Genomic DNA, 24,358 nt, shown 5'->3' with positions numbered 1-24,358 from the left:
TCCCATTTTGAAAGTCAAAGTCATCTCTATAAAACTCAAAATTCTCTCCATATTAACTTAGATCTATTAATTTCTTATATGGATTTGATTTGGCTCTGACAAGCTAATCAATTTCTTTTTCATTTTTTCATCTCTTCAAATTTTTTTTAAACTTAATATTCTTTTATTGTTGCATGTTAATGCATAAAGGAGATTCATGATCAATTTATTGTACATGTGGCATAGTTTTATTGTGTGTTGGGTCCTACCTATGTTTTAGAAGACGAATTTTAAGGAGAATAGAGAGCTCATAACTCAAAATTGATGGAATTTTGAATTTCAAGAAATAAAGTTGTGACTTAAAAATAAAATCCGCAATGCAAATGCAACACTTGAAATATTGTTCCCTGCTTTTATTTGGCCAGCTGCTGCTATATGATTTTAAGCTCCTGAATCTTACCGGTTGCAGGTTGAGATGGTTTGGGGGAGTGGTGCTGCGAGTGCGAGTGCGAGTGCGAGTGCTTGCTCTCTTCCTCTTCTTGAAGTTGAAATTCTGAGCCACAATCGCAAGCCCTTATTCCTCCACTCCAATTCTCACCCTCTTACACTCAGACGGCGACGCTCCTCAACTCTCACCAATTATTCCACACCCTCCTCCTCCTCCTCCTCCTCCTCCTCCTCTAAACTTCAACTTTCACTTTGTTTCCAACCCTACAAAACCAAAGATTCATTAACAACTTTGCCGCAAAAAGCACTTGTGGGTTTTGTTGTTCTTGGGTCAGTTTTCTTTGCTGGGTTTGGCTGTTTCAAATGGGCAGCTGTGTCACGAGCTGCTCAAACTACTCCAAATCTGGAGGACAAGATAGAGACTACCCACCAAGGGAAAACTGAGGAGGAGGAGGAGGAGCAAATGTACCACAAAATTCTGGTGGGCGACCCAAAAAATGTTGGTGCTTTGAAGGTTGTTTTGTATGGGAAACTGAGGAGAGGGAAGGCAGAGGAGGCTGTCAGCTATGTGGAGAGGTTGATTGAGCTTGAGCCGCACGAGCTCGAATGGAGGCTAATGCTGCCTCTTTGTTATGAGATCATGGGCCAACTCACTTGTGCTAAAACATTGTATCAGCAAATCTTGGAGGACAGGCCTCTTTTGCTCAGAGCTTTGCATGTATGCCATTGCTAATCGATACTGCCTTCTGGGGCTTTGTATGCATTTATTATTATTTATGTTCAGATAGTTGATTGATCTTATAATTATATATATTTTGATTACTTAATGAGGTTGGATGGATCATAGTAATAGGCACGTATCCCTTTAAACTCAAAATTGAAGGATTGGCGTATTGTTGAATTGGCTCAGTGGATGAATCAAACTTTGTGCTGGCTGCTGTGTCTTTGGTTTTCATAAGAATTGCACGTAAATTACGTTCTATTTCTAGTTCGTTTCGTATTTCTGGTTTTCTAATTTAGAATTTAGAGGGATTTTAGAGTAAGAAACAACTTTTATTTCTAGTTCCATCTGTCTTTTTCTTGTTAACTGCATTGCTTCATTTTGTCTCATCACCGTTTCGGGCTTGGTGTTAGAAGTTGAAACATTCTACTTTACGAGTTGATCCTCTTTGTTGGGTTTCCGTTGAAACCTTATTTCAACAGATATATCTAGTTCACTGAGTATTTGCGTTTTCAGTTACCTAACTGGGATTCAACTTCGACCACATTAAAATTGTGGCATAATCAATGACGGTGTAGTCAGTATATTGATAGTTCACTATTGTTCTACAGTAGCCTATGTTTCTTTGCTTGAGAAACTGAAAACCTTACTGATCTTCTCTTTGTTCAGGGTCTGGCATTGGTTATGCACAAAAACCATGAAGGTCCAGCGGTTTTTTCAATGCTTAATAATGCTTTAGAAATTGCGCGGCATGAAAAAAGAGTTGTTGAGGAGAGGAATATAAGAATTCTGATTGCACAGATGCATGTTATAATGGTAACTGATAAATCTGTCCAAACCCTCATTTTCTAAACTCGTTAACCGGAGAGGGTGTGGTTATTGGGATGTCCTATGAAATTATCACTCTATGAAAGTTCTTGAATTGTATTTGAGAGCATAAATTCATTGTTCAAATTGAATTCTTGTAGGTAAAACCTATTGTTATCTGTTGCCACTTATGTTAGCGGAAATCAGAATTAATATGGTCTGTTTACAAACTTTGTGACTTTTGTATGCATTTATGCATTTTAGGGAGAACTGGAAGAAGGCTTGAATAAATTCCATGATCTGGTCAATGCAGATCCACGAGATTTTCGGCCTTATCTTTGTCAGGTGAGTTCATCACATCATTCACTTGCTTCTGCTTGTTTTTCTTTGGTTTTCCTTAAACTTATAGTTGACTGGTATCCTAACAATCTAACAACTTTAGCTTTTAAAAACATTGGGACAAAAAAATTTACCATGTATCATACCAAGGGATCCTAAGTTCACCTGGAACTGCAACCTCCCAGTTGATTTTGAATTTATGAGTAAAGCAGTCTAAGGGTATGGGACTGGGAGTCACATGTGAGGAAATGTTGGATTATAAGACAATAGTTGACCTACATTCTATAACTTAATCTTTCAGGAATACCGGTAAACTAACAAAATTAATAGTATCTAATATGAGATATTATTTCTCCCAGTGACTGATAGCTATCGTCCTTGAGCGACATATAATTTCATGTTGGTTCGTTTTAGCTTAACAGCCTGCTACCTATGTGCAATGGAGCACCACAAATTTGTCTCTGCATTACGGTTGTTAAGACAATAGATTGGGTTGCAGGATCAATGAGTGCTCGAAGAAGGCACTCCACCCTATACGTATTTGCTTTGTCAAGCATTTCCAAAGTTGTACTAGCTTAGATACAAACTGTATTTTCAGAATCAAGAAAGAAAAATCACTTTAACAACGCTACCCCTCCCATGTCTCATTTAGGTCTATCTTTTGCAGAGATTAGTCCAATTAAACACAGAAGTTGTGGCAAGAGACGAGTCATGCTTTTTTTTCTTTTTTTTTTTTTACTAGTTTGAGGAATTATTCTGTTGGACTTGTTAAAGAGGGGAAGTTTTGCTTTCTGTTATATGGTTCTTTCCCAAGTATACTGTAATCCTACTTGAATGCATGGACACTGGAATGCATGAACACTGGAATAAGCTTGAAAAGTCAGTGTGCAATGCACGTTGCACATTGAGTGTATGGGATAAAATCATAGAACTAATGGTCGTTAAACAGAAAGAGAAACAAAAAGTGGTGCTTTCAGAAGTGCAATGATTACTAACTAGTTGGCATGTGTCTCAGGGAATTATCTACAGTCTACTAGATCAGAAAAAGGAAGCTGCAGAACAGTTTGAAACATATCGGGCTTTAGTGCCTGAAGAATCTCCACAAAGGGGATTTCTTGATGATGTTGTGTTGGCAGCGGCCAACAACAAATCCGGGGAACAGTTTAAGAAGGATTTTCATAAGGAGTTCTCATACCGGAAGTGATGATTGCACTTTTATATCTGGGATCTGTGGCAATTATACATTTAACTGCTGAGTATCGTTCATATACCAGGGCTGGGTTCGGTTGCATTCAACTGGATTTGAGATTGCTTGGGCCGCCACTATCCTCTTCCTAATCCCACAACTTGCACTTGTAATGCAGGTACTAAAATGTTTCCCGTTGATTGGCGATTCAGTAGCTTTTGGAAACATGACAAGCTCCAACTGTTACTATTGTCAGAAAATTTGGTTTCTTCATATGCATCTTGTAGGTACACTTGAAATTAACTGCTGTTTCTAACGTGTGATACTTGATGTACAATTTGGTCGAATCTCACTTTTAAACTTTACTTTTAGATGTAACGTTCTTTCTTTCCAATTTCTTAGTAACATTCTAACGATAAATTTAATTCAGTGAGTTGAAATTGCGAGCGTACATGTCAATGTTGAGGGATGCCAACAGACGGAAATGGTTAAAATAATGTGAAGAAGGCAATGACGAAAAGCAGTGATGCATATGCGTAACTTAAGGCGTGCCTCTGCCCGGCAGCACTTAGTAGATCAATCTGTATCCGGAATAGACAATCTCCTTTGGAGGGATCGCGTGTCACCTTTGTTCCCATGCCGCTGAAATCGCATTTCCGGTAATCTTGGTCTCCTTTTTGGTAGAACTCATTGAAAGCAAAAGAGATTCTATCATGCATTTCCAAGTCACACGACCTCTTCCCTCCCAAGCTTGTGCAATCTGCCTGCGAGCACGCGTAATTGAACTCTGCTAGTGCACGGCTCAAGTTCCTAACATCGCTATTCAACACACACCACTGCTTCTGCAGGTATTTCACTCCCTCTACACCTTTTAGCATCTGATGTCCCGACGCTTGGCCGGAGAGGTCCATGGGAAATTTAGGCTTGCCATCGTAGCGAAATATTCCCCAATGGCGTTCAAAGTCCCCCGGAGCAATACTTTTCTCATCCTCGTCAAAGAGCCCGAACAGGTACACTTCCAAGTACCCTTTCCTAAGAGGGGTTCCCACTTGACTTGCCAGTTTCTTTAGGAGGCCATCATAGAACTTCTTCGCCAATCTGCTATTCCCATAGTCGTGGCCGTCAGTAGGCCATCCTACTTCCCCAATTACGATATCCAAGTTCGGGACGCCCGCCTTCTTAAGCGCCCAAAGAAGTGTGTCGTAATTTGCATCGAACACATTGCTGTACTGGGCACCGTTGTCTCTAACCGGCTTGCCACCACCATCAAAGAAAGCGAATTCTTTCGGGAAGCCGGAGCTTAGGGAGAGACTAAGGAAGGGATAAATGTTGACAACAAATGGCGACTTATGCGTACGAAGGAACTCCAGTATCTGCGACATGCTTTTCTTTATGTCCTTTCTGAAACGCCCGTCTGATGGTTTGTTGGAAGGAGATTCGTAAACATCAGCATTGAAGGGAACAACGCATTTGATTTTTCCTCCAACGCCAGCTTCGTCTAGGGCCTTTTGAACGTTTTTCACCGACGGGTAGACATCCTTAACAAAAGTACCGTTGTAACCTGTTAAGAATGGCTCGTTCCCGACAGCCACATAGCTGTGGAAGACAATTAAACAACAACAGATGGATCAGGTCAGTCAGTTTCGCTAATTTTTGAATCGGATGACACACATTTTGGACGTGAACACACGCACATGCATACCTTATGGTGACGCCCCCGTCATGAAGATACGCAGTGACATTCTGTTTGACCCATTTTCGGGCAGTTGCGTAATCATGGGCAATTTTGTTCAATTTTTCGTTGGGAATTCCGACCATGACATCAATTCCGGTGCCGGACAAGGCTTTCATGGTCGTAGGATCTGCATCGAAAAGCTTCACCTTCTTGATCCCGTTGTCCTTAAGCATCTTAACAACGTTGTTCGGAGGCAAAGGGTGCGACGACATTTGCCCCCAATTCACACCGAAACCTTGAACAAGGTCCAGGTCCACCCAGATTCCGAGCATTACGGAATACAACCACCATACAAGAAACATTTAGCTCTTAGCTAGGTAGCTACTGATCGTGATGGCGACACTTCTTTTGAACTGTGACTGCTCCTTAATTTTATGATTAATGGAGTTTAAGACGAAGAATTTAGCCAATGGAGTGGAGTTAGACAAAGATATATGCATGTGTTGGACGGATTTGAAGGCCTCTTATTTATAAGAAAAGACACCAAAGGAAGCGCCAAGAAAGTTTGTTACTGGACTAATTTTTTCTAATTTTAGCTGCCTCTTTTCTACTAAACTTCCTACGTACGGACGCAATTTTAGTGTCTACTTTTCTCATATCATTTTTTCCGTTGTCTAAATTGTTCTGCATCTTACGTACATATATCCCGTGCTCAAGGCTGTAGAGAAACGAGCCTTGAAACTAGCTACTGGCTAGGTAGGGCACTTCACAATTTAGGACACCGTAATTATCTAATACAAGCATCGTAGACGGATAATTAAACTTGATTAATCACAGTGCCATATACAATTAACTTTTTTTATTTTACGTGGTTAGTTAATGGTGAAGTATTGGGAGCAGCCTCTCCATAAATGGGGGTAAGGCTAGCCGACATTCACCTCTCTCAGACCCTGTGTAAAGCGGGAGCCTTGTGCATTGGGTACGACCTTTTTAGTTAATGGTGAAGTAGCTCATATCATCATCCACAACAGTCCTGCAAAGATGCTTAATGCATAAGCCGCACCAACCGCACCGTGCCTCGACGCTCCGGCGCCAACAATCTGAACTGGGAAGAGGCAATCTCCTACCGAGGGATTGCTTTTCGTGATAGTTGCCGTCCCATTAAAATCACATGCTCGAACATCTTGGTCTCTGGTTTGGAAGTAGATGTTGAAAGCATAAGAGACGTTTCCCTGTTGATCCAAATTGCATGACCTTCCACTCCCCAAGCTTGTGCAATCAGACTCAGCGCAAGCGTAGTTCAGTTCCGCTTGCGTTTGGCTCAAGTTCTTAACGCTACTGTTCAACACACACCACTGCTTGTCCAAGTATTCCACTCCTTGTACGGCTTTCAGCATTTGATTTCCGGATCCTTTTCCGCTGAGATCCATTGGGAACTTTGGCTGTCCATCATATCGGAAAATACCCCAGTGACGTTCAAAATCTCCGGGAGCCACACTTTTCTCGTCTTCGTCGAAAAGGCCAAACAAGTAGACTTCGATTTTTCCCTTCCTAAGAGGGGTGCCCTCCTCCTTGCCAAGTTTCTTGAGGAGGCCATCGTAAAATTTCTTAGCATTTTTTATATTGGCATTCTTGTCACCATCGGTTGGCCATCCCACTTCCCCAATTACGATTTCCATGTTACCAAAACCTTCCTTCTTCAGTGCATTAATTAGCGTATCGCAGTTTGCATCAAACACATTTTTGTACTCGATGTTGTTGTCTCTAACTGGCTTGCTACCACCCTCAAAGAAAGCAAATTCTTGTGGGAAATCGGCGTTCTGGTAGAGACTAAGGAAGGGGTAGATGTTTACAACAAACGGGGCCTTACTGTCACGAAGGTGACGGAGTATCTCGACCATATTGTTCTTAATATCCTTTCGAAAACACCCGTCTGATGGTTTGTTTGACGTTGATTCGTAAACATCAGCATTGAAGGGCACTGTGGCTTTGACTTTGCCCCCAGCTCCTGATTCATCTAGGGCCTTTTGAATGTTTTTCAATGCCGGGTAAGTAGTCTTAACGTAGGTACCGTTGTAACTCGTCAAGTAGGGCTCATTACCAACACCCACATTGCTGTGCATTAAAAGTTAAAACACAACAAAAATATGTTAATTAAACCTCTGATCATACTAATTTCAAGGATAGAAAAACGCATGCTAATTATATATGCAGATTAGGGAAAAGAAATTTAATCCAAACCTGATACTAACCCCGCCATCGCGAAGCCATTCGGTAACATTTTCCTTCACCCATTCTTGTGCCTCTGAGTAACTATCAGCAAGCTTTTCCAACTTCTCGTTCGGGATTCCGACCATGACCTGAATACCCGACCCGGCCAATGCATTCAAGGTCCGAGGCTCTGCGTCGAAAAGCTTCACTTTCTTGATCCCATTGTCTTTGAGCATCTGAACAACTTTTTTAGGAGGCAAAAGGTGCGATGACATTGTACCCCAGTTGACACCCAAACCTTGTGCAAGGTTGGTTGTGGCCAAAATCACGGACAAGGCCCAGACGAGAAACACGGCGCGAGCCATGGTTTGAGCCGGCTGAACTATGGTGCACTACTGAGAAGATAGCCACACAATTAGTGACTGCTAATGATATCTTGGCTACAGGGCCTAGGTTTATGGTGAGGTTTCTTGGGGCTGAAGGAAGAGTTTTAAATATACGGATGGCCGCATTAGAGTAAGGTAAGTACGTACATCACATGGGTCTGCAAAGGCTGTAACTAATATTTCCAGTTTTAGGTTGTTGGTATACAAGAGCCATACAAGGTGTCAAGTTTTCTCAAACTATTTCCTTTTTCTAATTTTGGGTTTCTACAATTCACAGTTCTGCATGAAATGAGCGCCGCCTTAAAACTAGGCTCGTTTAGGTTTTTTGTTAGAGAGTCTTGCAAACATAGGAAATTTTTTGTTTTATTACAACTTGTATATTCCACTATTAGTGTATCATCATATATTACAACAATTTTTTCTTTTAATAATTGGGCAACCAGTACAAAAATGTGAGTAGAGGACGGTAATGTTTACACTAAAAATATTATTGAGCCTTGGTTTGGTCAAGGTGTTTTACAAGGAAATAGAACTTGGGCCTTTAATTTACTCTAATAATAAACAGTGCATGCCCAAATTGTTTTTACTTGTCAAAGATACCAAAGCACTTTAATGTATTTTTGGAGGGAAAATGATCATGGATTTAAACAAAACCACCGTCTTGGTTATGCTAATCACTACAAGAAAATATGGCTTAGGTGATGACAAACATTCATCACATAAATATAAAAATTCGTCATACTTGACTATATGTGACGAAACTCTAGCGCCGTTGGCACTTGCATCACCTATAGTCCACTAGACGAATTTTACTTTTGCCACATATTTTTAGTATACGTGACGCCACTTTCGTCATTTAGTAACAATATGTTTGACGAATTATATGTCACAAAATACAAAATTTTGTGACCTATTTTTTCATCTCGTATCAAATTTATATGTGATGATTTTGTTGTCACCCAATATGATCACAGATATTGATATAGTTTGCATTCAATGACGCTAAAAGCATCATATATTCCTTTGATATGTGGTGCAACTTTTGTCACATACGTTTAAATCAAATACCAATTTAGAAATAATAGTGATGAATTAATTGTTTTTTCCTATTTCGTAATCTAGAATTGCCGTTCATAACCATTATAAGGTAATACTTACATTTTCATTAATCAACAATTAAAATACATAAGTCAAATACATTCACCAAATGTACATCCCAAAAATTAAAGTCATGGTGATGTATCTCAAAAGAGAAGTCTAAAACAGCTTGAGGTGCTAAGAGCATCTTCAGTGGAATCCCTAAATAGAGATAATCACAGTATAAAATAAGTATAAAACAAATATATAGACAAAATTAATCTCCAATTGATTGAAAGGTAAGTTCTCAAAGTATAGAGACTTACCGGATAAATGGTGTATGTACCTACATATAGAGACTGTATAGGAATTGCAATGATGGACCCAGCTGAATAATTTAAGTGGAAAGGCTGGTCCATCAAACTGAATGCTGCTGTGCAGCATGAATTTCAATAGCTGATGACGCGCGGGTGCAATTGGAGTCGCCAACAACCCTTGAGCTGCCTCCAGCGGAAGCCTCTTGGTTTTTTTTTATTTTTAATTTTTTTTTATTTTTTTATTTTTATAATTCGTTTCAACATTCAATGGTCCCTATTACTAGTGTTTTTTTTCTTCAATATATTAGTATATTACAACTCCGCCTATGTAATTTTACATTGCCGGTCCCAAGCCCGGATAAAGGAGGAGGGGGAGGGCGTCAGGTAGTCGACAGCCGGCACTCCATGATCACGTCGAATCCTTATGAAAATGAATCCAGAACAAAATCGCGCTAAAACTAGGGCGTCACCCGTAAGTGGCGCGCTGTGTGGCCCGAGCACAGTGATAAGTGAGCAAGGGTCGCTGTATCTCCATCGGCACCCGGATGCAGTGTTAAATGAGCAAGGGGGCCGTAGAAACTTCTTTTCGAACGACTCCACTCAAAGTTGTTTGGGAGCATATGCTCCTATCAACTTTACACGGGACACACAAAAGAAGTACTTTGATCCTATTAGACGGGGGATGGTGAAGAAGCTAGGACAGAAGGGTAGAGTTCAAGAGAGCAAAATGCGTTTAGGAACGTGGAATATAGGAACCTTAACGGGAAAATCTATGGAAGTAGTGGAAGTTATGGTGAGGAGAAGGATAAATATTATGTGCCTACAAGAAACTAAATGGGTTGGTAGTAAGGCAAAGGATCTAGAAAACTCAGGGTTTAAACTTTGGTATTCAGGCACAAATAGAACGAGAAACGGTGTTGGCATCATCGTGGACAAGACCTTGACACAAGATGTTGTAGATGTCAAGAGGGTAGGAGATAGAATCATGGCAATCAAGATTGTAATAGGACAAGAACTTATCAATGTGATTAGTGCGTACGCACCTCAAGTAGGGTTGGATACGAGTTCGAAGGAGAAATTTTGGGAAGACCTTGGAGACTTGGTGCAAGGAATTGCTCAGACGGAGAAGTTATTTATAGGAGGAGATCTAAATGGACACGTGGGCAGGGAGACAGGCAACTATGGAGGTTTTCATGGTGGCCATGGTTTTGGGGAGAGAAACGAGGATGGGGAAGCTATCTTGGATTTTGCAATGGCATATGATCTCTTCTTAGCCAACACCTTCTTTAAGAAGAGAGAAGAACATGTGATCACCTACAAGAGTGGGTCGTCAAAAACACAAATAGATTTTCTTCTAAAGAGGAAAGGGGATCGTATAACTTGTAAGGATTGCAAAGTTATACCAGGAGAGAGCGTGGCTAATCAACATCGCTTGTTGGTGATGGATGTACATATCAAAAGAGGGAGACAAAAGAACAAGACTTGGAAGTGCCCAAGGACTAGATGGTGGAATCTAAAAGAAGAAAAACAAGTCATTTTCAAAGAGAAGGTAATCACCCAATGTGTGTGGGATAGAGAGGGGGAAGCTAGCCAAATGTGGGATTCCATGGCTAGTTGTATCCGAAAAGTAGCAAAAGAGGTATTAGGAGAGTCCAAGGGCTTTGCCCCACACCAAAAGGAATCTTGGTGGTGGAATGAGGAGGTACAAACAAAGGTGAAGGCTAAGAAGGAATGTTGTAAAGCCTTATACAAGGAGAAGACCGATGAAAATGGTGAAAGGTATAGAAAAGCGAAGCAAGAGGCGAAGAAAGTGGTCAGAGAAGCTAAGTTAGCGGCTTACGACGATATGTATAAACGACTAGATACCAAAGAAGGAGAGTTGGATATCTATAAACTAGCTAGAGCAAGGGAAAAGAAGACAAGGGACCTAAACCAAGTAAGGTGCATCAAGGATGAGGATGGAAATGTTCTTGCTACAGAGAACGCGGTTAAAGACAGATGGAGAGGTTATTTTCATAATCTTTTCAATGAAGGACATGAAAGGAGTGCTTCTTTAGGGGAGTTGAGTAACTCAGAAGAGTGTAGAAACTACTCTTTTTATCGTCGAATCCGGAAGGAAGAAGTGGTTGTAGCTTTGAAGAAGATGAAGCATAGAAAAGCAATAGGCCCAGACGATATACCAATCGAAGTGTGGAAAGTTTTGGGAGAGACAGGTATAACATGGCTCACTGACCTTTTCAATAGGATTTTGAAAACGAAGAAGATGCCAAATGAGTGGCGAACGAGCACTTTGGTGCCTATCTACAAGAATAAGGGCGACGTACAAAATTGCATGAACTATAGGGGTATTAAGTTAATGAGTCATACAATGAAGCTCTGGGAGAGAGTCATTGAGCATAGATTGAGGCAAGAGACACGGGTTTCGGACAACCAATTCGGGTTCATGTCAGGGCGCTCAACCATGGAGGCAATCTATCTCTTACGAAGATTGATGGAAAGATATAGAGATGGGAAAAAGGATTTACACATGGTCTTTATAGATTTGGAAAAAGCGTATGATAGGGTCCCAAGAGACATTCTTTGGAGGATCTTAGAGAAGAAAGGAGTACGAGTAGCATATATCCAAGTTATAATGGATATGTATGAAGGAGCAAAGACTGCCGTAAGAACTCATGAAGGACAAACCGAAAGCTTTCCCATAACTGTAGGATTACATCAAGGCTCATCCTTAAGTCCTTACCTTTTTGCGTTGGTAATGGATGAGTTAACAGGACATATTCAAGATGATATTCCTTGGTGTATGCTTTTCGCAGACGATATAGTGTTGATAGATGAAACTCAGGAAGGGGTAAATGCAAAGCTTAACCTTTGGAGAGAAGTGTTGGAATCTAAAGGTCTTCGCCTAAGCCAATCAAAGACAGAATATATGGAGTGCAAGTTCAGTGCAGATGGAGGCCAAAACGAGTTAGGGGTGAGGATCGGAGATCAAGAAATACCAAAGAGCGACCGTTTTCGTTACCTAGGATCTATCTTGCAAAAGAACGGAGAATTAGATGGAGATCTCAACCATAGAATACAAGCTGGATGGATGAAGTGGAAGAGTGCATCTGGCGTGTTGTGTGACCGCCGTATGCCACTGAAGCTCAAGGGAAAATTTTATAGGACGGCAATAAGGCCGGCGATGCTGTATGGCACAGAATGTTGGGCGGTGAAGCATCAACACGTACACAAAATGGGTGTAGCGGAGATGAGGATGCTTCGTTGGATGTGTGGGCACACGAGAAAGGATAAGATTAGGAATAAGGATATCCGGGGTAAAGTAGGAGTAGCCGAAATTGAAGGAAAGATAAGAGAAAATCGGTTACGGTGGTTTGGACATGTGCAAAGAAGGCCTACTGACGCTCCGATTAGAAGATGCGACTATGGGACAGAGGTTCAGGGCCGAAGGGGTAGAGGAAGACCTAGGAAAACTTTGGAAGAGACTCTAAGAAAAGACTTAGAGTACTTGGATCTAACGAAGGACATGACACAGGACCGAGCACAATGGCGTTCTAAGATTCATATAGCCGATCCCACTCAGTGACTTGGATTTTCCAAGTCTCCAACCGAGAAGTTTTCCTCACTCGAAAAATTAAGGGAACACTACCCCAACCTACATGCTCCACTCAGAAAGCTTCAACATACAAGCTTCAACAAAAGAAAATTCAAAGAACTTAGCGAAGAAGGCTTTGGTGTATTTAACACAATACGTTGAAATGAAGGAAAACTTATTTATTGATATCCCCGATAAGCTACAAATATGTACATATACATGAGTCAAAATAAACAAACAAGATGGAGCCTTCACAAAGGTTTCTTAGGAGAAGTCTCAGCAGTCGGTAGAGCCCCAGAAAGAGAAGGCATCGGAGGGGGATCATTAGGAGCCTCAGTACTGGACAGAACCCTAGAAGGAGGAGGCATCAGAGGTTGATCATTTGGAGCTTCATTACGCGGTACAGCCCCAGAAGACGAAGGCAATAAATGCCTTTGGAACAAACCCACAAATCTCTAATGATCAAGTAAAACCTGACCATCGGTTTCCTTCATCTGGTCAAGCTTCCTCTTCATGTTTGTAGCATAGTCATGTGCGAGCCGGTGCAACTGTTTATTCTCATGCTTGAGCCCTCTAATCTCCTGTTTGAAACTCATCACTTCGGCCGCCAATGATTCAACTTGGCGGGTTCGAGCAAATAGGCGTTAGGCCATATTAGACACAGAACCTGCACACTGAACACTGAGAGCCAGTGAATCCTTAACAGCTAACTCATCAGACCGTTTGGAAAGTAGTCTGTTATCTTTGGGAGTGAGAAGGTTCCTGGCCACCACCGCAGCGGTCATATCATTCTTCATCACGGAATCCCCAACGGTAAGAGGACCAGTAGGGGAGACGAAGGATGGGCGCCATATGTTGTCTGGAGAAGGCGGGGCTGCCTCTTCAACAAGGTTCAAGTCAAAACGACGGTCGGAGGGGCCAGACATTTTCAAAGGTATTGAAGAGAGAAGAGGTCGGACAAATCAAGATCTTAGAAGTGCAAGAATGGAGCTTCTACTGGTGGAGATTCAAGTGTGCTTTGGAACTTAATGCCAGCCTCTATAAAAAGCTGCACTCGACGGAGCTTCAGACATCGAAGAGGCGCCTGCTCAGAAATCGAAGAGGCGTTTGCTTTCTCAAAAGCTGGGCTGCTTAGAGACCACGAGGGTTGATCTCATAAATCGAAGAGGTGTTTGCTTTCTCAAAAGTTGGGCTGCTCAAAGAACACGAAAGCCGATCTCAGAAATCGAAGAGGCGCTCGCTTCCTCAAAAGCTGGGCTCCTCAGAGACCACGATGGCCGATCTCAGAAATCGAAGAGGCACCTACTTTTCCAGCCTTGTCAGCACCTGTCACACGCACACTCAGCTTTGCGGAAATTATGGGTATTCTGTCGAAGACTTCTGGGGAAGTAGAAAACACATGAATCTTACTGTCCAATCACCCACTTCCCACACGCAGCAATAGCTCATGGGTACCACAAATAACTTTGCCAAAGTTCTCTGCCAAAGTTGAGCACGTGAAGCTTGCAGCTCCCACTACATCGCTCTGACCAAGAAGGGTAAAAGAATAGCAAAGAAACAGTACTAACAAAGTTTAGACCCATAAATTTTGAAGGTCTAGCTACCATATTATTACCCACAAGGGTAAAGGAACAGTACCACTGTTGGATAATTGGAAAGTCCCTGTGTGTCAACCTCAGTGCCTCGTGGCAAGGTAGACTAGCAAACATGCCCAACCTTTACTCACATGCGAGAAAACACTCCTAATAAGATTGCTTGCTCCAAAATCGAAGAGGCACCGTCCTCGAGAGCCAGACTCCCAACATGACTACTTTCTCAAAAATCGAAGAGAGGGTAAATGAACAGTACCATTGCTGGATAATTGGAAAGTCCCTGTGTGTCAACCTCTGTGCTTCGTGGCAAGGTAGACTAGCAAACATGCCCAACCTTTACTCACATTCGAGAAAACACTCCCAACAAGATTGCTTGCTCCAAAATCGAAGAGGCACCGCCCTCCGAATCTCGAGAGCCAGACTCCCAACATGATTACTTTCTCAAAAATCGAAGAGACACTGCTCCCCGAATCTCGAGAGCCAGACCCTCAGCATGATTGCTTTCTCAAAAATCGAAGAGGCGCTCGCTTTCTCAAAAGCTGGGCTGCTCAGAGACCACGAGGGCCGATCTCAGAAATCGAAGAGGCACATTCTTTTCTAGCCTTGTCAGCACCTGTCACACGCACACTCAACTTTGCGGAAATTATGGGCATTCTGTCGAAGACTTCTGGTGAAGTAGAAAGCACATGAATCTTACTGTTCAATCACCCACTTCCCACACGCAACAATAGCTCATGGGTACCACAGATAACTTTGTCAAAGTCTCTGCCAAAGTTGAGCACGTGAAGCTTGCAGCTCCCACTACATTGCTCTGACCAAGAAAGGTAAAAGAATAGCAAAGAAACAGCACTAACAAAGTTTAGACACATAAATTTTGAAGGTCTAGCTATCATATTATTACCCACAAGGGTAAAGGAACAGTACCACTGCTGGATAATTGGAAAGTCCCTGTGTGTCAACCTCCGTGCTTCGTGGCAAGGTAGACTAGCAAACATGCCCAACCTTTACTCACATCCGAGAAAACACTCCCAACAAGATTGCTTACTCCAAAATCGAAGAGGCACCGCCTTCCGAATCTCGAGAGCCAAACTCCCAACATGATTACTTTCTCAAAAATCGAAGAGACACCGCTCCCCGAATCTCGAGAGCCAGACCCCAACCATGATTGCTTTCTCAAAAATCGAAGAAGCATCGTTCTCCGAATCTCGAGAGCCAGATACCACATACCACTTTTTCAAAGTGCTCTGACAGAGTTAAAACATGTGAAGCTGGCAGCTCCCACTACCGTGCTATGACCAAGCAGGGTAAAGGAATAGCATTACTACTTGTTGTTAGGGAGACTCCTATATATGTCGACCTCCATCCCCAACGGACAGGCAGACCTGCAAAAATGCTCAACCCTTCCTCATATCTGAGAGGGCACTCCCAACGAAGCCTTTCGAAATATTCAGCTTTCTTTCCCCCCGATAATACTTCTGCAAACAAGCTATACTAGAGCAAGAATATCTCATATCATCAGGGTTAAAAGCAAGAGTATCCCATATCATGCTTTTTCCCTGTCTTTTCCTTTGGCCTTGTTTTTACCTGCAAGACAAGGAGAAAGAGAGCAATCAGTCAACACTTGAAATCAAACTCCCAGCCAGGAACTGACAGCCTGGAACCCCTTACCTGATTACTTACCTGGCATTGCTCTCGAGTACTCATCTTCAACATCTTATGTTGCCAGGGAAGATACCGCATCTGCTTGAGGAACAGATAGGGCAAGTGCGAAGGATACAAGGAAGCATGTGGAGACAAGCGTAACAGCACACGTGCCGATCCATCCATTACTCTGTCAAAAGCAAAAGTATCCCATATCAACAGGGTCGAACGTACTCTAGATTTGATGGACTTGTTTTGACCCTCAAATTCTTCAGTCGGCCTTATACTCTGGAGGAAACCAGAAAACCCTCCAGCTCAGTTCAAGAATAAGCCTGTGGAAAGTTACTTCTTCAAAAGCAAAAGTATCCCATATCATCTCTTCTCATTTTTCTTCTCTTTATCTTTCATGCTGTTGCAAGATGGGGAGAAGGTGAACAATCAGCCGGAGCTCTGATTGCTTACCTTGTCTGTCACCTCTTTCAGCAAATCCCCTAGCTCGGCGACTTGGGGGACTCCTACTACATGGTTTGTATCGCGCTTGACCAAGCCTGAAACTACAAGTAAGCTTCAAATGAAATTGATACATTACCTTGTGCATCTCCACCAGTTAAAGATACCACCCCTGGATGGAGGAAGAGTACTTCCAGAGAAGCTGCCACATCTACCTATGAGACAGATAAGGCAAGTCAAGATGATACCACACTCCGATACTTAGAAGTTCGTGATTACGAGATCATTCTCCCATAATATTTCCAAATGTCATTTGTACTCTAATGTCATTTGTACTAAATCATTCACTTGTACTCACTAAAGGAGAGCTTGAACCTATGTACTTGTGTAAACCCTTCACAATTAATGAGAACTCTTCTATTCCGTGGACGTAGCCAATCTGGGTGAACCACGTACATCTTGTGTTTGCTTTCCTATCTCTATCCATTTATATACTTATCCACACTAATGACCGGAGCAATTTAGCGAAGATCACAAAAAGCGACCGTTTTCGCTACCTAGGATCTATCTTACAAGAGAACGGAGAATTAGATGGAGATCTCAACCATAGAATACGAGCTGGATGGATGAAGTGTAAGAGTGCATCCAACATGTTGTATGACCGTCGTAAGCCACTGAAGCTCAAGGGAAAATTTTATAAGACGGCAATAAGGCCAGCGATGTTGTATGGCACAGAATGTTGGGCGGTGAAACATCAACACGTACACAAAATGGGTGTAGCAGAGATGAGGATGCTTCGTGGGATGTGTGGGCACACGAGAAAGGATAAGATTGAGAATGAGGATATCCGAGATATCCGAGGTAAAGTAGGAGTAGCCGAAATTGAAGGAAAGATGAGAGAAAATCGGTTCCGGTGATTTGGACATGTGCAAAGAAGGCTGACTGACGCTCCAGTTCGAAGATGTGACTACGGGACAGAGGTTCAGGGCCGAAGGGGTAGAGGAAGACCTAGGAAAACTTTGGAAGAGACTCTAAGAAAAGGCTTAGAGTACTTGGATCTAACGGAGGACATGACACAAAACCGAGCGCAATAGCGTTCTAGGATTCATATAGCCGACCCCACTTAGTGGGAAAAGGCTTTGTTGTTGTTGTTGTTGTTGTATATTAGTATATTACAATATATGAAATATAATAATTATGAGGTTAACACATTACAGTGCATGAATTCTAATTTTTTTTTTTCATTATGTGTCCAACTATGTACCTAATTAATTTGCAAGGATATAATCTGATAATGAAGCAATTCTAATTAGTTTTCGTGAAGAAAAACATTTGGTGTCAGAATCAGATTTTTTTTAGTTAAAATATTCACAAAAATATTTTACAATATTATAACGTTAAATTAATTCAAAAAAAGTTAATATAAACAAAAAAATTGCACCTAATCAAATTATCACATAAAATTGTGAAAACCTCAAATTTTGAGATTCTACCATAAGGACTCTGTCATTGGAGACAATATTCTTTTGTGGACACAATGATTCCCTTTAAGTTCTTCTATGAGTACTCAAAAGTGATGGTTGAAGTCCCTAAATAAGGACTTAAATGGAATCATTGTGTCTCTAAAGAAATATTGCCTCTAAGACTATCTCCAACCCTTGGGTTAAAAGCCAAAATTTTTAGCTTAGAAAATTTAGCTTTTAGCCCAGAAACATCTTTTCTGCTCCAACCCTTCTGGCCTAAAATTTTAGTCTAGGATTATTAAAGAATGAACTTAGGCTAATTTTTTTCTTAAATTAATTTTTTTAAAGATAAAATATGTAGACTATCGTAAATTAATTTTATAAACATTTTAATCAAAAAATATTTAAATTTCAATAAATATTGAAAAATCACTAAATTTTCCACAAAACAAGCCTTCAACTTTCACCAACCATTCAACACCAAACTTTCAACTTTCACCAAGCATAAAGCAACATCTTCCTCAAGGTTCAATTACGACCTCTAATATGCTCTCTTGTCATGTTGAACAATTTGGAAATGGAAAGAAATGGTATAAAGATAAATTGGAAGAATTGTAGGAGAAAATTGAGTTTTGTGTGGATGTTTGAACAAATACATAGGTATTTATAGAGTTTTTGGGTGAATTTTGAGTTAAATCATTTTTTATATTATTTTAGCCGTTGGATTTAAATTTGGACCGTTAGATCTTTTATTTTACTGTTAGATTTGATTATATTCGATTTCAGCCGTTGGATTCAATAATATATAAATATAAAAAAAAATTGAATCTAGGCTATTGGATGGAAGGAGCTGTTAGGGCTCATGCGGAACGTGGCCGACAGGCCCACGTGGGTGGGTCCCTAACAGTCGGAAGCCTCGCGCTTTAGGCGCATTAGGCATCATCGTGGGCTGCGTTTGGCGCCCAAACGCTAAAAAGCAATCCCTTCGGTGGGGCCCACACCAACTTTTGGGCTAAATTTTGGGCGGAATCTAGCCTCAGTTCCCCATTTAGCATTTAGCCCAAAGTTTTCCCTTAGGTTGGATTGAGTTTGGGGGGAAATTTGTTGGAAATGTGCCCTAAAACCAATCATATGATGATACTTTAAAGACATTTCACATGTTAAACTAATCTAGTTTAATATCAAGGGCAAAGATTATTGTTTGAGCCGTCTCATATAAATGTTATACGCTTAAACGATAAGTCCAAGGAATATGTGATTGGGAGAATGCGATCTAAAGAAGTTAGATTCATGAGACCATTCTTTCGTAGACACATCATAAACGTTCCTGATCATAGGATTGCCAATTGGGCATTGACAGTCTGTTAAGATCAGTACGTGCTGTGTCTTCTCTCAGGGAGAGTGACTAGTCTCAAGTCATTGGTGTGTGTGACATCAAGACAAGCATGTAGGTGCTCAATAATGAATGAGTCCACTGAACACAATCAACGAGGAGTTCTCATACTCATGTCACATGAGAACTCATGGTTGGGATAATGCAAAGTAGTCCTTTGACCTGAGGCATCATAGTTGTCTTGTGATTAAGTCCTTGATCTTTGATTATGTCAAAGTCACTCCATCAGGAGGGTGTCCACGGCATCGTCGGGGTTAAGCCACTTAGCCATGGAGGCAAGTGAATGCGCAACAAGGGATCTCTAACCTTCAAACCGTTTGGGGGAGAATACTCTATGATATGATTAAGAATCTCTGGCCAGAGTATGAATGAGATTTAGGAAGTCGTTCCAAATCTCATTCAAGGTAATCATATAAGCACACGAATCACATTGGATAGTAGACATGAATAAACTATCAAACCAAACAATGTGGTCAAGAGTATTGTATTAGAGAAAGACCGTATTGCATTTGTAATCCTAAACTGAATAGGTTCTCCACCTCTTCTAATTAGCTTGGGTAACCATGATATGCTGCTAGGTGTCACTCATGGTTTGTGGAAGCCCTAAACGTGTATAATCACTAAAGGGAGAATTGAAAGTAAGTTTCAATTCACAATCGATTTGAAATGGTTTTAATTGCCAACTGCCTCGCTAAAATGAACCTAATGGATCGTACACCGTGTAAGGTGGAGATTGAAGAAACAATGGAGATGAGTAAGAATAATTCAATGGTTTAATTATTTATGGCAAGGATTAATTAATATGTTAATTAATCAAACGAATAAGTTCGTTAAAGACCTCGGGATAGTTTTGGGCCTCAAGGCCCAATGGGCTTCGAACGTCAAGCCCATTGACTTAAGTTGTGTGACAACTTAATGACAAATAATTCACAAAGGCCTTACAAGCCCAATGAAACCCTATGGCCGGCCATTTTGTTAAAGGAATGGGTTTTGGACTTAATTACAAGTTTGCCACTCCAATGAATAAAGGTATAAATATGACTTTATAGCCAAAATTCATTAAGGGTTTCTTTTTGGAAAAGGATGAGAAAACAAAGCTCTCATTTCTCTCTAAAGAGGCCGGCCACCCTAGAGGAATTTAGCTAGCAATCTTGCTTCCTCTAGGTCACTCATTTCTACTTAAATCTAACCTTGGTGTGGAGACTTAGAGGTTCTCTACTTTGGGAACTTGGAGAAACCTATTCTTCCATCCAAATCCCTGGATCTAAGAAGCAAGGAATGAAGACCCTCTCTTTGGGTGATTAGCCTTTGCTTATGCAAAGAGGAATCTACAAAGGTATAAATTTCTCAACTAACAAATGTTGTTTTAAGTTGAGTCTTGGTTCACCAATCTACTAGGCTTTGAATTTCATGGTTAATGTTTTGTTTTTAAGTGCATACAAGCATGATTTCGCCTTTTAATTGTTAATTGCATGCTATAGATGTTGCTTAAATGAACATGTTTTTCCCAAAATTTCCTTCAAAATTTTGGGGGGAAATTTAGCCAATAGCCCAGGGTTGGAGGTGGCCTAATGGTAGAGTCTTTATAATAAAATCCCTAAATTTGAAGCTTTTATGGTTTTATGTGATAATTTGATTAGGTGCACATTTTTTTGTTTATGTTAACCTTTTTTTTAATTAATTAAAAGCTTTAAAAACATTAAAGTCTTCAATCAAGATTGTGGACCTCGTTTTCCACTAAAGGTGCACATTTTTTTGTTTATGTTAACCATTTTTTAATTAATTAAAATAATAAAATTAAAAGCATTAAAAACTTGGATTAGGATTGTGGACCATGTTTTCCACTCAAGGTTGTTCGATATACAATCGTTATATGAGATGACATACACTGTGTATCTGATGAGTCATTATACTTTAGGGACTCACTTTCCAATCCATTGGAGATTCATTTTGTCCCTATATTTGTTTTATACCATTTTATACGACAATTGTCCCGATTTAGGGACTCCACTGAAGATGCTCTAACAAAAGATAGCTTGAGGTACCAATAAAAGACAGCTTGAGGTACCAATAAAAGACAAGTCTAAGCCAGAATAATGAAGGGCACTAACACCTATATACAGACATCTTGGGTATAAACAAAAGAGAAGCCTAAGACACATTTAGGTGCTAACAAAAGAAGTGTACCATGTGCATACTTGAAACTAACCGTAAAAGACATAATATCAACATCAGTACTCTTCCAAATCATGTTCTTCTAGCTTAGGATAAGTATTTTCACCCTCTGAAAATATCACCATCAGATTCTGTATAGTTGTTGGTCCTCCATTGACTTGCAGCAAAAAATGCCTTGAGTTTTGTGAACATATTTTCATCATCATTATGTAAACCCAATAGAGCTCTCGGTTATTCATTCTCATGTTGCAATTTGAGGAAATCATCTAACAAAAGCTTGATCTAATATCTCATATCATTTAACTCGAAACTTAAAGTTATAGAAGAATGCAACCAGAGGTATCCATACGAGGAAAAACACCTACACCATTAACAAATTTTCCCTTCCTTCCAAGGTTTTCAACCATGATTCCAAACTCTTCATCCAATGACACATGTATGGAGTCTAGTGGAGTACTTCTTGGATCAACTTCTCTCTCACTTCATCCTTATTTTTCTTCATGTTTTCCTTTCATAATAAAATAGAAAAAATTTAGTTTTTTTCATTCCAAACATATCAACTATAATATGCTTAAGAAAACACAACTTAAGTACTTGTATGTTATCCTTAACTGATGCAGAAGCAAATCTCATGCATAACCTGTATGTAATGACACACCCCGTCTCGAAGGAGGGCATGCTGGCCGTCACGTGAGAGTGACGTAACCATTTGCACAGTACGGAAGCTTTAAGATACAATTTATAAGTTGATACACCCGAAGGTGAGTCCTAATTTTGTCCAATCTGTCAGAACACCGTCGAATTCCTCGTAGTCACCACACCTTTGTGATTCTTGAACCTGGAGGGGCGCAAAACCAAAATTGAGTGGGTCAGTAAAACAATTCTTTTCCAAATCCAAACATTTCTCAAAACGTTGTAACCCCTCTCCGTAAAACTTGTATACTTTCCCAGAAATGTAAAATATAAATATACATATATATTCTCAAAACTTCATTTTTACTATCTCAACATTTTTCTTTATCAATCATGCCATGCCATGTCTAATTCAACAGTTAAGTATGGATGCATCAACAATAATCATATCAGGTGCAAGAAAGTAATCAACCGGATGCCCTCTAATAGCCCTGTACGGTTGAACCTAGAGCTCAAAATCTATCACTCTCACTCTGTCGGAGTCACCTCTGTGACCTGTACGGCCTTCTGCACACAAGTTACGCTCTAGTGCTTTCTCATCAATCATATGTGCACATAATCTAAGGTCACCCACCAATCGAAATCTCACTAACACTCTACGACTGGCCCGTCGCACCCACTCCGCGTGGACTGTGCGACCAGCATCTGCTTGGATCCAAGGCGAGCGTGCGATGCGGTGAATACTATAAGCACTAAACCATGGTGCAGGATTTGAGCTCAATATACATCAACATCATCATAACAGTAATTAAATACTCACCTGATACTCACCTGTGCGTCCGCCGCACCATTCATTCATATGCATCATATCTCAATTCATACTTTCATATCATTTCATGCATGGCAATTCGATTCACATTTCTATATACTTTTCATATACTTTTATGCATGGCATCTCAATTCACATTTCAATATACTTTTCATATAATTTTATACATTGCATTTAAAGCATACTTTCATTAAATTTCAATTTCTGGGAAAACGTCAAGTATATATATATACGGAAAACAAAACTGCCCACTCACCTGGAGTTCGCCCTACAACTCCCTAGCACAATACGCCAAGGCGTCATGACGATCGCCGCCTAGAACAGTAATCAAATCCAACCTCAGAATTCATATCGATAGAATATATAACTTATATAAAATACGTCACTACGTAGATCGATCCGGAAGATCTGCCACTCAGATTTTAAATCCATAACTTTCAGAGGTCCACAATATATCTCTAGGATAACATCCTAAAATTTCATTACCATCCAACGGTCGGATCATCAATTCACATTTTCACCTAATGCGAAAACTATAAAATGTTATTCGAACGCCTAACCAACAATCCTTAATAACTTTCTCATACAGTGCTCAATTTGGGTATATGAATATACCACAGTGATCTACTCGACGTCACGGACGTCGACATATTTTTAAAATATTTTTTTACTGTAGCACGCGCCCCCATGCGCCAAGGAAGGCACGGGTCCACGCGCCCCCACGCGCACCTTCTTCTTCCTTGGGTCATCGGACTGGTTTTTCCGGCGCCCGTTTTCTGGGCAGTTTTTCAAATTGCCATAACTTTGTCATTTCTCAACGAAATCAAGTGATTCAAAAACTAAAGTTGTAGCCCTTGAATAGACAAAGAGAATGGTACCTTTCACAACACCTAGTTCGCCGTGGTTTGGCCGGAAACTTCCTCGAAAGCCTCGGAGGTCGCCGGAAACTGGGTAAGATTCAAATGAGTATAACTTCTTCAATACTCAACGAAATTGAGTGAAACAAAAAGGAAAGTTGTAGTACTTGACGAGACGAAGAGATTGATACCTACCTTGACTCCTAATGCACCGGAGATTCGCCGGAAAATGCCTCGAAAGCTCCGGCCAAACTTTGAACTTGTCGATCTCCGTGTTCTTACGTCCAAAAACTTCCAACGAAGCACTCCGAGCTTCCTTGGGACCTAACTAATCTCACTATGAGCTTAGTTTGGCCTAAAACACAACCAATTCAAAGCTCATGAACAGTACACTTTCACGGGAAGTTTAGAATCTAGGTTTTCCGAAGTAAAACTTACCTTTAACTGGTACCTACGTGATCGTGGAGTCCTCAGGAGTGCAATGGTGGTTTTAGATCCGGCGTTGGTATTAGTTTTAGGTGGTTTTGGTGGTTGCTCATGTGTTCGAGAGGGTGAGAGAGAGAGAGAGTTTCGTGAGGGAGGAGAGAG

At 40.7% G+C, this 24,358-nt stretch overlaps 3 protein-coding genes and 1 long non-coding RNA gene across 5 annotated transcripts; 1 reads left to right on the top strand and 3 right to left on the bottom strand.

The window, feature by feature from the left end:
- Window positions 1-361: 361 nt before the first annotated feature.
- LOC103401697 (protein SLOW GREEN 1, chloroplastic) lies at window positions 362-3,873 on the top strand. 2 transcript variants are annotated; one of them, XM_008340413.4, is made up of 4 exons: window positions 363-1,144; window positions 1,817-1,963; window positions 2,219-2,299; window positions 3,309-3,873. In XM_008340413.4, the coding sequence occupies exons 1-4, from the start codon at window positions 455-457 to the stop codon at window positions 3,495-3,497; spliced, it is 1,107 nt and encodes a 368-aa protein (XP_008338635.3). In that variant the 5' UTR covers window positions 363-454; the 3' UTR covers window positions 3,498-3,873. The 2 variants fall into 2 exon arrangements, with proteins under 2 accessions (XP_008338636.3, XP_008338635.3); XM_008340414.4 differs by lacking the exon at window positions 1,817-1,963 and having other exon boundaries at window positions 362-1,144.
- On the bottom strand, window positions 3,729-5,638 carry LOC103401696 (glucan endo-1,3-beta-glucosidase 8-like). The gene is made up of 2 exons (XM_008340411.4): window positions 5,182-5,638; window positions 3,729-5,075 (listed from the first exon to the last, which is right to left on the bottom strand). Exons 1-2 carry the CDS (start codon window positions 5,514-5,516, stop codon window positions 3,968-3,970), a joined length of 1,443 nt encoding a protein of 480 aa, XP_008338633.3. The 5' UTR covers window positions 5,517-5,638; the 3' UTR covers window positions 3,729-3,967.
- Window positions 5,639-6,164: 526 nt separating this feature from the next.
- LOC103425206 (glucan endo-1,3-beta-glucosidase 8-like) lies at window positions 6,165-7,730 on the bottom strand. The gene is made up of 2 exons (XM_008363287.3): window positions 7,396-7,730; window positions 6,165-7,269 (listed from the first exon to the last, which is right to left on the bottom strand). Exons 1-2 carry the CDS (start codon window positions 7,728-7,730, stop codon window positions 6,165-6,167), a joined length of 1,440 nt encoding a protein of 479 aa, XP_008361509.3.
- A 14,370-nt stretch (window positions 7,731-22,100) lies between these two features.
- On the bottom strand, window positions 22,101-23,862 carry LOC139192616 (uncharacterized). Its single transcript, XR_011576832.1, has 3 exons — window positions 23,792-23,862; window positions 23,170-23,228; window positions 22,101-22,289 (listed from the first exon to the last, which is right to left on the bottom strand). It is a non-coding gene; the product is annotated as an uncharacterized lncRNA (long non-coding RNA).
- Between the last annotated feature and the right edge of the window lie 496 nt (window positions 23,863-24,358).

The sequence above is a fragment of the Malus domestica genome, chromosome 15, assembly GCF_042453785.1.
Source record: "Malus domestica chromosome 15, GDT2T_hap1".
In the NCBI taxonomy this organism is placed as follows: Eukaryota; Viridiplantae; Streptophyta; class Magnoliopsida; order Rosales; family Rosaceae; genus Malus; species Malus domestica.
The sequence above is the reverse complement of the archived record's forward strand: the minus strand, read 5'-3'. Positions and strand labels throughout refer to the sequence as shown.